General features: G+C 42.2%; 1 protein-coding gene across 13 annotated transcripts in view; it reads left to right on the top strand.

Moving 5' to 3' along the window:
• LOC132875318 (adhesion G protein-coupled receptor L2-like) overlaps positions 1–12060 on the top strand; it is a 407634-nt gene that overhangs the window by 183153 nt on the left and 212421 nt on the right. For all 13 annotated transcript variants that reach the window (XR_009651878.1, XR_009651883.1, XM_060912544.1 and 10 more), the window contains one exon: positions 9739–9924. Coding sequence is in view for 11 of the 13 variants with exons in the window: in XM_060912544.1 (XP_060768527.1) it covers positions 9739–9924 (186 nt within the window). In the remaining 2 variants the exon portion in view is untranslated. The remainder of the gene's footprint in view (positions 1–9738; positions 9925–12060) is intronic.

Genomic DNA, 12060 nt, shown 5'->3' with positions numbered 1-12060 from the left:
TTTTCTATGGGTGAAAGATCTGGACTGCAGGCTGGCCAGTTCAGTACCCGGACCCTTCTTCTACGCAGCCATGATGCTGTAATTGATGCAGTATGTGGTTTGGCATTGTCATGTTGGAAAATGCAAGGTCTTCCCTGAAAGAGACGTCGTCTGGATGGGAGCATATGTTGCTCTAGAACCTGGATATACCTTTCAGCATTGATGGTGTCTTTCCAGATGTGTAAGCTGCCCATGCCACACGCACTAATGCAACCCCATACCATCAGAGATGCAGGTTTCTAAACTGAGCGCTGATAACAACTTGGGTCGTCCTTCTCCTCTTTAGTCCGAATGACACGGCGTCCCTGATTTCCATAAAGAACTTCAAATTTTGATTTGTCTGACCACAGAACAGTTTTCCACTTTGCCACAATCCATTTTAAATGAGCCTTGGCCCAGAGAAGACGTCTGCACTTCTGGATCATGTTTAGATACGGCTTCTTCTTTGAACTATAGAGTTTTAGCTGGCAACGGCGGATGGCACGGTGAATTGTGTTCACAGATAATGTTCTCTGGAAATATTCCTGAGCCCATTTTGTGATTTCCAATACAGAAGCATGCCTGTATGTGATGCAGTGCCGTCTAAGGGCCCGAAGATCACGGGCACCCAGTATGGTTTTCCAGCCTTGATCCTTACGCACAGAGATTCTTCCAGATTCTCTGAATCTTTTGATGATATTATGCACTGTAGATGATGATATGTTCAAACTCTTTGCAATTTTACACTGTCGAACTCCTTTCTGATATTGCTCCACTATTTGTCGGCGCAGAATTAGGGGGATTGGTGATCCTCTTCCCATCTTTACTTCTGAGAGCCGCTGCCACTCCAAGATGCTCTTTTTATACCCAGTCATGTTAATGACCTATTGCCAATTGACCTAATGAGTTGCAATTTGGTCCTCCAGCTGTTCCTTTTTTGTACCTTTAACTTTTCCAGCCTCTTATTGCCCCTGTCCCAACTTTTTTGAGTTGTGTTGCTGTCATGAAATTTCAAAGGAGCCAATATTTGGCATGAAATTTCAAAATGTCTCACTTTCGACATTTGATATGTTGTCTATGTTCTATTGTGAATACTATATCAGTTTTTGAGATTTGTAAATTATTGCATTCCATTTTTATTTACAGTTTGTACTTTGTCCCAACTTTTTTGGAATCGGGGTTGTATATATGATATTATAGTTCTCTGTATTTTTACATGAGCTTACAGAAGGAAAACACATTTGATGCAATCCAATAATACTTTCATTCACTGTGACTGTTTTAAGAAATGATAAACATTCTTCTAAAGCATCACTTGTGTTATTTTCTGTGGGTCTCTGTATGGATACAATATTCAGGCATGAGATTTTTCAGCTCAAAATCTGATTTAAGACTTCCCTTTCATTGTTATTATATTAAAATTCAAGACAAGAGTATTATTCAGATTTTTCACTCCAAGCTCTCTCATGCCTGATACATGAATCCCATAACCTAGAGTAACTGATAGAACAATATCAACAATTCAAAAACTCTTTAATTGTATAAATCTCAAATGGTTTGCAATGAATTGGGATCCACTGTTTTTATCGTTTCAACTGCGCATCAGACCCTCGTCCAATTGAAAAGGCTGTTCACGCACTTTTCTCCCCCATGAGAATTGTGAAAGGTTGGCAAGTATGTTTATTCGAGTTGAATGGATGAATCAGGAGTCGAAGACGGCCGGTAATGTCGGGGGAGGGGAGGGAGTCATTTAGTTCATGTTTTGTGGAAAAATTGGGTCTAAAATGGTTATCAAACATCGCTGTTGGTGAAAGTTTGTCATAATTTGCATTGTTCCAAACCGGTTCAGTAAAGATTTCTTTTGTGGAAAATAACAAAAGGTTTATCTCGGAGACACGAAATGTACCCCGAATTCTTGAATGATCCATACAGTGCTGTGCAAAAGTCTTAGGCACATGTAAAGAAATGCTGTCGACCAAAAATGGCTTAAAAAATGATGAAATGAAATGTTTCAACATTAAAAAAAAAATACTATAAACAGTAGGGTGCCAAAAAAAAAATGAAGTTATCTATTTCTCAAGTCTCACCCCCCAGTTTTTTTTCCTTTGGGCTAAATATATCATGCTGTGAAATATTAGCTAAATTTATTGATGTTTAGAGGTGGCACAAACTCCCTGAAATTTGGAATTATTGTGTGATTTTGGCTAATGACTTGTTTAAAAAAAAAAAAACCTTGGATAGCATGTAAGGAAATCATATGAAGCTACTAATTTGCAGCGATGAAAACTTTATGAAACAGTATTGAACGCTTAAATACATAGAAGCAATAAAAGGACCAAACATCTTTTTTAAAGAGTGCTCTTCTTCACTGTTGGATGTTTTCGATGGTATTCGACAACTTGTAAAAGATACTGTTTTTGATCCTCATGAACGGTGATGCCATCATTGAACTGCTGAACAAGAGCTACACCTCTTTCGGCTGAATCGTTGACAACTTTCAGTCCACCAGTTAGTCTCTTTCCTTCCTGGTAATCTTCATCTTCTGGCCATTCCTCCGGGGCTTTTCCTAAGAAGCCTGTTGGAATGCGAAGGCTTGTGAACAAAGTGTGGGTGTGCTTTGTAATGAAGCTTGAGATGCTCAAGGTCTTGATATTTGTGCCCAAATCCAGAATCCAGGGACACATGTCTGCCCGGGGGCATTTTGAGTTATTGACAGATTCAGAAAGTACAGTTTCTAAGCTTTCCAATGATGCCTTCCATGTGGAGATCTGACAATATTTGAAGAATGTGTGGCCTTTTGAAAGTGCATACCTCTTAAAACAGGAAAGGGAGAAAATCGCCCTCAAATGCCACTTTTCCACTACCAACGCGGCTGAGTCGGGCTGAGCCGTGCCGTGCTGAGTCGAGCTGAGTGGGGCTGTTGGAGTTGCATTTCAACTACAATCGCGCTGAACCGTGCTGGCTGGAAGTGGGTGGACACATTGGGTGGAGTTAGCGAAAGTGGGTGGACGTCAGGTGATGTCGTTAGGCGGCGCAAACAGTGACATCAGTGAGCTTTTAAGCAGTAGTCTCACAACCCGGAGAGTAAACAATAAACATGGAGGACATGATGTCGTTAGTGTTGCTGGTCTTGGTGCTGTGGCTTGTTGTCACCGACAACGCCAACAGATACTGGCAAGAGCGTATAGATGAGGCGAGGCGCATAAGGCTTCATAATTCTCGTAATTCGTAATTCTCCTTCTTCCGGGTTTATGGTGTTTACAGATCCCAGCGCGCTCGCGGGGCGTGTGTGGGCGTGTGAGGACACTCCTCCTCACCAATCAGTGCACAGGGGAGTGTCTGCTCACGCCCCTAGCCTCACTCGGCTCGGTTTGGCTCGCTTCAGCCCCACTCCAAAACCGTGCGAGTTTTGGGGGCTGAGCAGGGCTGAAGCGAGCTGAGTCGTGCTGTTCTTAGATGGTCGAAACGCGAGCCGTGTCGGGCTGGAGTGAGCTGAAGCGAGCTGAAGTGAGCTGAAAAAGGGTAGTGGAAAAGGGCCAAAAGTTTTCCATCTCAGCTACTCTGGGTGTAGGGCGGGCACATAATGCTGCTCATCTGCATGACATTAAGGAAAGCTCTACCCCCTACTAGCTAGCACAATACTACTTTCATGTAAACAAAGATCACCACGTCAATTTTCCTTCCATGCAAAGTATGCCCAACACAATTATGAAGTACAAAAATAAGTCCTAAAGTATACTTTAACGTTTTGTGCTTGAAAAATTACTCACACCGTAAGAAAGAAAGATAGCACGATGATGACACAACTAACACAACACTAGTTTCATGTAAAGCCTCGGTCACAACCGGCCGTACAGTACGTGCTCCTACGGCCGGTCTACATGCAAAAAACGCAAGAAACGCACGAGAGCGCGCGTGTGATGTGCTGATTTTCGAGCCGCAGACCGGCCGCAGAGGTTCTTTGTCATGTCAAACAAACTCTACGGGCGCTTACGTTTTTTTCAGGTTGCAAGACAAACTTACGGCCAACGCGTGTCTTTCTCCACGAACACAAAAAAAAAACGCAACGATTTGGGAAACGCCAAAAATCACACGGCCAAAAAATCGTACGTCCGGTTGTGACCTAGGCTTAACCAAACCACAACACTCTCCGTTACATGCAAAAATAACCACACAGCCTTAGATTAATAAACTTACCCCATCAGAAAGAGAAACGTCGCCTTGCACACACCAATGCCTCCGATGGAATGTAATCCTAGCTTCCTTTTGGTTGTGTTTTTTTTGCTAGAAATGGTTATCTCCGATGTAAAAACCGTGTGTCTGTTTGCGTCGCGGTGTTTCAGCTCCTCTGCGCTCTGTTTAGCTTGCTCATTCCATAGTGAAATTACACGCCTGTATGCAGCTTAAGTAGCCACGAGCTCAGCTCGTATCATACAGCTGATTCGCGAAAAAACAAAAGACTTAAATCATCATGTATGGCCCATATGGTAATTTACCCACACCCCCCAGCAGGCTACAGTCCTGACAAAAACGAGACAATTTGCAACAAAAAATGTATGCTTTTCCAACAAAACAATCTATTATCTGAAATACTGATTGCATTCTTCAAGATCTCAACTTGCACATGATGGAAAAAAACAAAAATCACAAATTTCGAAAAAAAAAAATGCTTCTTTTGCAATTATCTCGGATTCGTTTCGGCCGACATGTGTCCCTGGATTTGGTGAGGCGTCACATTTTCTAAATCTACCATACATCTTTTCGTGGCTTGTCAGATTCTCCTCCTTCAGGTCCAGACAAGGCTTCCACCATGGTTAGTTTTTTCTTTTTTCTTTTTTGGTTTCTACGTACGTAACTGTCGTCTTCCTCAGATGTTGTTGGTGGCGCATCTTATCAGCTGATGTTTCTGAAGGCGTGACCTTCCTGTCTGGTTTGACAGGTCGGTCACGCCTTCTACTGTCTCTTCGTCCCCTGCAAGGTGGCACTCCAGGTATGGGAGAGCATGTATGCTCCCTCATCCCGGTTGATGGTCCTCGGGCTTCGCTTTCGGATCTCCATGGCCTCCCTGATCCAGCGCTGATGTTTATTATCTAATGTGCGGATGAAAGGCTTCCACCATCTTTCTTTTCTCACCCACAGGAATTCGGGCATCAAAAAAGGCGACTCCTACGGTACTAGTTTTTCGCTCAGATACCACAAATGTCGTGAGTACTGTTGAATAGCTTTATTAAAAACAAGAACATAAATGTCCGAAAATTATACAACAGTAGGATTTTCAGAGGCTTTGTGCCACCTCTAAATATTGTTGCATCTTATTCTAAATTTATATTTCATTTTCTTGCTATTAAAGGAAAATAATTAGAGGGTGAGACTTTAAAAAATGCAAAAATGAATTTTCCCCATTGTTATGATTGGCACCCTAATAAACAGTAATCAGTAAGCCGTAATAAATGATTGATAAAATTGATATTTGGTGTTTGATGAGCCGACCGTTTGCTTTAAAAAAAAACAGTCGTCTCAGGTCCAATGAGTGCCGTTTTATGCGGAAATGAGCTGTAGGTTTTACCGAGCATCTTACAGAACCAGCCACAGTTCTTCTGGACACTTTGACTGTCGCACTCGCTTCTTCATTTTGCACCCAGCAGCCTTCATTATGTTTTCTTTTTTAATTGGAAAAGTGCTCTCTTATGGAATACGCTGCTCAGATACAAACTTTTTTTGAGTAACATTTAATTTCGTGCTGGGAAAAACAAACAAACTAATATTTGGACTGTAAAATGTTTTTGTGTTGTTGACTGGATAATGTAGAAGTCATAAAATAGAAATCTATAACAAAAGTTTGTATGAGGAAAAAAAAAGTAGGGGGCCTAGACTTTTGCACAATACTGTGTGTGTGTGCGTATATATATATATATATATATATATATATATATATATATATATATATATATATATGAGTGATTCCACGCTTATGGGTACTGAAATGGGGACATGAACTTATTCACCTAAAACCATTTCTTTTTTTACCATCAGGTCACAAAACATGTAATCTTTAATGAATGATATGTTAAAAGATAACTTTAATTTTCTGAGATGTAATAAAAACATATTTATATGCCAAAGTCAAGCCTATGAGTTCCAAAATGATGTCGGTTACATTACTTCTGTTACGATTGTCCATCTCGCGTCTGTTACAAATTAATTACAATCTAGCTATATACCATGTTAATCTTATTGAAAGAATGTGTATGTTTATTCTACTACACATGTTTATTAATTATATTTGCTAAAACATCACCTTCCTATGTTTCAAAAAGTAATTCTACATTGTTAAAATTGAGAATATATATGTCCACAACACTTCTGTTACGTTCTGACTTTGGCATATAAATATGTTTTTATTACATCTCAGAAAATTAAAGTTATCTTTTAACATATCATTCATTAAAGATTACATGTTTTGTGACCTGATGGTAAAAAAAGAAATGGTTTTAGGTGAATTTTTAAAAATAAGTTCATGTCCCCATTTCAGTACCCATAAGCGTGGAATCACTCATATATATATATATATATATATATATATATATATATATATATGAATTTCAGTTAATGACACATTTGAAGCTTTGACTGCATTGATGTTTCATCATCAGTGGCTGTGATTTGAAATTAATCAGAGGTACAAAATGGTAAAAGATGAAAGTACACACCTGAAAATTAAAAAAATATATATGTACACTACCGTTCAAAAGTTTGGGGTCACCCAGACAATTTTGTGTTTTCCATGAAAAGTCACACTTTTATTTACCACCATAAGTTGTAAAATGAATAGAAAATATAGTCAAGACATTTTTCTGGCCATTTTGAGCATTTAATCGACCCCACAAATGTGATGCTCCAGAAACTCAATCTGCTCAAAGGAAGGTCAGTTTTATAGCTTCTCTAAAGAGCTAAACTGTTTTCAGCTGTACTAACATGATTGTACAAGGGTTTTCTAATCATCCATTAGCCTTCTGAGGCAATGAGCAAACACATTGTACCATTAGAACACTGGAGTGAGAGTTGCTGGAAATGGGCCTCTATACACCTATGGAGATATTGCACCAAAAACCACACATTTGCAGCGAGAATAGTCATTTACCACATTAGCAATGTATAGAGTGGATTTCTGATTAGTTTAAAGTGATCGTCATTGAAAAGAACAGTGCTTTTCTTTCAAAAATAAGGACATTTCAAAGTGTCCCCAAACTTTTGAACGGTAGTGTAAAAAAAAAAAGACGCACACAAATAATCAAAGCATAAATAAGCACCGGAATGAGTGAATAACATTTCAAAGCTTAAGGCCTCTGCATGCTCTTGCGACAAGGCTTTCGCAGATAGCTTTTCGCAGACAGTTGTAATTTATTGTTGAGCGGGGAGTAATAGGCGTGCGCGATGTTATTCACCTCCACAACGCAAGGGGACGCGAAGTCGCTAGGAGTAGTTGGTGGGTGTGGTTAGTGGAGTGTTTATCCTCCGGTTACTTATAATGACTAGAATTTTTTTTTTTTATAATGACTAGAACTGGAGTCGTATAGATGTACGTACTTCCTCGATCAACCGCTCTTCATGCTGCTCCATCTTCGCTCGTGTTTTTAAAAATGCCGGTCGTGAAAACAAACCAAACCGGGAAAGTAGGGAAGTGGAAGTGCGTGTACAGCGGATGTAGAGTGGACCAATCAGAGCCCTCTTGTCTGCGGCGCTGTCTGCGAGGCTTCTGCGGTGGTCACAATTTTTGGGAGGTGCACGCAGAGCGTCTGCGAAGGTGGGGGGGCTACGCAGACGCTGTCTGCGACGCTATCTGCGAGGACTGGGTTGTCAGCATAAATTGGCCTTTAGATTAGGCAAATGAATGTGGAGTAGTTGCTTTCGATTTTGTATTCAACTGTCTAATCCTTCAACTAATTCTTGGTCCACAACGTTGTCGAGAACTAAACTAAAGCAGGGAAATTTGGGGCCTTTTTCAGGACTAGAAAGGGGCTTGACAGACCAAAAAATAATCAAAATTTGAAAAAACTAAAAATAAATTATCCAATATGTCATGTCTTAAGCTGGTATCTCACTGGGTTGCGACAAATTGCAAACGTCATTCACGAGCGAGTTTCAAAGGTGTCTTGAAACATTCGCGGGGCTTCTCGATTTCCTCGCATGAGTCGCAAAGTGTCGCTCCTTCGTCGCTGAAATTTTGAACACGTTCAAAAAATTTGTGCGACAGAATTTCTCTCAAAACAGCCGCTGGTGTCGCAAACCCTTCTCAAGTCAGGAAGTGCGAGTTCTTCAGCCAGTATCTCACTGGGCTGCGACAGCCTGCGACTAGTTGGAGACACGACAACTGCTGTAAAATATGCGAATATCAATTCAGTGTGATTCCAAGTGAAAATTGTCGCTAATTCGCATATTTTATCGCAATTGTTGTGTCTCCAACTAGTCGCAGGCTGTCGCGGCCCAGTGAGACACTGGCTTTACTTGTAGCCAGTACACAACTAGATCAATTAAATTCCCTAAAAATCAAATATAAAGCGGATAATTATACTTTTTGCTGTTTTTCTAAACGTTTGGACCATGTTTAATTTTCGCAATTTTTTTTTTTCTGATTACATCGTTAATTTTGTCCATTATTCAATGCGGCTTTGTTTTAAATATTAAAATATAAAAGATGTTTTGAAACTTTATTTATATTGTTATGATTTCATGATAAATATTTTAAAAAAAAAACCTCCAGGGTGGCACGGTGGTGTAGTGGTTAGCGCTGTCGCCTCACAGCAAGAAGGTCCGGGTTCGAGCCTCGTGGCTGGCGAGGGCCTTTCTGTGCGGAGTTTGCATGTTCTCCCCGTGTCCGCGTGGGTTTCCTCCGGGTGCTCCGGTTTCCCCCACAGTCCAAAGACATGCAGGTTAGGTTAACTGGTGACTCTAAATTGACCGTAGGTGTGAATGTGAGTGTGAATGGTTGTCTGTGTCTATGTGTCAGCCCTGTGATGACCTGGCGACTTGTCCAGGGTGTACCCCGCCTTTCGCCCATAGTCAGCTGGGATAGGCTCCAGCTTGCCTGCGACCCTGTAGAACAGGATAAAGCGGCTAGAGATAATGAGATGAGATGAGATGAGAAAAACAAAACCCTCCACTGAAAGAACTGTTTGTGTTCCTGCCTCGTTAAATTTCATCTCGCGTCTCGTCGGAGTTGTTTCCAAACCAATTAAAAAAAGGTCTGTGTCTGTTTGAAATAATTTGTCCTTGAATGATAAGTTCTTCCTGAGTAATATGTGGTTTTGGTCTTCGATAATGATGGAACGTGGGACGTTTTGGAGCGAATCCTTTCAGGGAATTCTGAGCAGACTTTACAACTTGGTGAGCTATCGCATAATTTCCTCCACCTGCGCACCGACATCTATCCAAAACATGTTATTTTGCGTTTATGTATGTGGACAGCGTTTTAGCAACACGCTTTGATTAATGCGTTGTGAATAGCAGCCTCAAGCCAGACACGCCGCATTCATTTCCCTGCAACAAGTAACAATTTCCTCTTCAGTCTGTTTCCCCCAAAAGATTTATTCACCAGCCCGAATTCAGGCTGCAAAGTTTACCAACACGGTTCTGTCGCTCCCACTGCCAATTCCCTGCTTTAAATCCACCATGTAATTTGTGTCCCTTGTAATCACACATTTTGGCTCTGAATTGGGTCAGATCCGGAGTGGAGAAAACGCGGCGAACCTGGCCAACGAGCTGGCACGGCACACGCACGGCCCCGTGTTCGCTGGCGACGTCAGCTCCAGCGTCAGGCTCATGGAGCAGCTGGTGGACATCCTGGACGCACAGCTTCAGGAGCTCAAGCCCAGCGAGAAGGACTCGGCCGGACGCAGCTTCAACAAGGTATTCGTTAACAAGATTTAACGTTTTCGAACACAGGATCGTATTTTGCATCGTATCCAGTTCGTGATCAGGAATAACCTCGGTGTTTTTTCCATGGCAGTGTTTGTTTTGTTTTTTTTTAAAAAGGGAATTTCTGTGCAATTTTCTGTACGATTACAGATAAGTAGACCACATTTCTCTTCTCAGTTGATGTTTGGGTGCGGCTCAAGTTGGTATTATTTAGCATTACCAAGCCTTCTGTTCCCACAAGATCCTTCTGTAAAGTTTCCTGATCTCAATCACCTCTGCCGTTCCCAGAACTCATTTTCCTGTCACTGTGGAATTCCTGAAACGTTTAGCAGGCACCGTGGAATTCCTGAACGACCATTCGGCTATGCGTGTCTGCTTTTTTCGGTATGAGACGGATTATCTTTAGGTGGTAGAGAAGGACACTCCCTCCCGTATGCCTGTCAGGATTCCAGCCTCAGGGATTTTTTTATTTTTTATTTTTCCTTCTCCCCTTCCTGAATACGTTCCAGCTGAGCTCCGCTGTAATTACGGGGTTAGTGCGTCTGACTCACCTGGTGCGACAGATGTAAAAGCCCCGGCTAGTGTTTAGAAACCATTTAAAAAAACAAAATAATAAAAATAAAAAGCAGGATGGAAGCCAGGGCCCTTTAGGAACGTAATATTCAGCCAAGTGAAGGAGCTGAAGGAGGAATTTCCACAGAAGAGGCTCGGCTGGAGGGCCTCACGAGGCCATTGATCTCCCACATAAAGGATTGTGGGATAGCGAGGTGGTGGACTTGCTCCGCCTCGAGGCCGGAGCTGCCGGTGCTGCTGAAAAAAAAAAAAAAGGTATAATTCTAGGTGCAAAGAAATCCCGTTTGCACACCGAAGCGTTCTCTGTCTCTCTCTTCTTCTTCTTCTTCACGCTGTGCGTCGCCGCAAGGATCGGCGGAGGAAAGGAGGGGGAGATACAGGGTGTGGGAGGGCACTTTGTTTTGATGAAATGACTATCGGCGCCTCTGAAACCTTCATATCGCCAGATAGCACAATTATCCTGACCATCAAATACAAATGACCTCCTCCAGCTTGAATGCATTGAGTTTAATGGATTTTCTAGCACGGTCCAGTACTTGCGTCTTCGTTTCTTTTCCTCTTTTTTTTCTCCCCCTCCACTCACGTCCTCCAATCCTCTCCTCCCCACCCCACCCCTCTTCTCCTCTCTCTCTCTCTCAACAACTCAGCAGTCCTGGTGTTTTGGTTATGTAAGCTAGTTAGGTATTCAAAAGGCACTTTTAATTGAAAGAGGAGGGCGATGCGGGGTGGCACGGCGCTCTCTCAGTGTGACGCTCAGTGCTCCTGCGCGACGTCTGATTGCATCGCCGAGACGAAACGCTTGATTGTGTGCAGGAACGCGGTGCCTTGATGTTCCTTTGATGATGCAGGACCTGGTTTTGTAGCTTCTAACGTCTTCTAACTCTGTGTGTGTTTCTGTCCTATTCTTGATCTTGTCTTTTTGTGATTTTTTTATTTTTTTTTCCCCAAAAATAAGCGTCAAAAGCGAGAAAAGACGTGCAGGGCCTATATGAAGGTATATACATGGAATAATCTGGCTTTACTGCATGTAACTTCCCTGTGTCTGTGTGTCTAGCCTTCTGTCTGTCTGTCTAGCCGGCTGGCTGGCTTTCTGTTTCTGCTGGAATCTGACTCATTCTTTAGCCACTTATTAGTAGCAACTCTGCCTTTGTCTGCTTGGCTACTGTTTTTTTTTTTCCATCCCCTTCTCATCCCTCTCTCTCTCTCTCTCTCTCTCTCTCTCTCTCTCTGTTCCCTGCTTGCTTCTTGCTCTTGCGCCTTACCTTTTATCTCTCCTTCTCCCCTCCCCCTCAATCCCCTGCTCTCCTCTCTCGTTCCCACTTGTACTCCTTCTCTCTCTCTCTCTCTCTCTCTCTCTCTCTGTCGTTTTTTCCCCTCATCGCACCGTTTCTGCTTCTGCCTAGCGTGTGTGTGCTTCCTCATTTTCAAATTTTCTCTTCACCTCGCTGTTTTCCCGATACTCACCTGCGTCTCCTCCGCAACCACTTGTTCTCTCCTTTTCTTTCTGTTTTCCCTCCCTCTCTTCCTTTCTCTCTCTCTCTCTCTCTCCCGTCC

Source organism: Neoarius graeffei, chromosome 1, assembly GCF_027579695.1.
Source record: "Neoarius graeffei isolate fNeoGra1 chromosome 1, fNeoGra1.pri, whole genome shotgun sequence".
Classification (NCBI taxonomy): Eukaryota; Metazoa; Chordata; class Actinopteri; order Siluriformes; family Ariidae; genus Neoarius; species Neoarius graeffei.
Note: the sequence above shows the minus strand (reverse complement) of the source record. Positions and strands in the feature narration are given on the sequence as shown.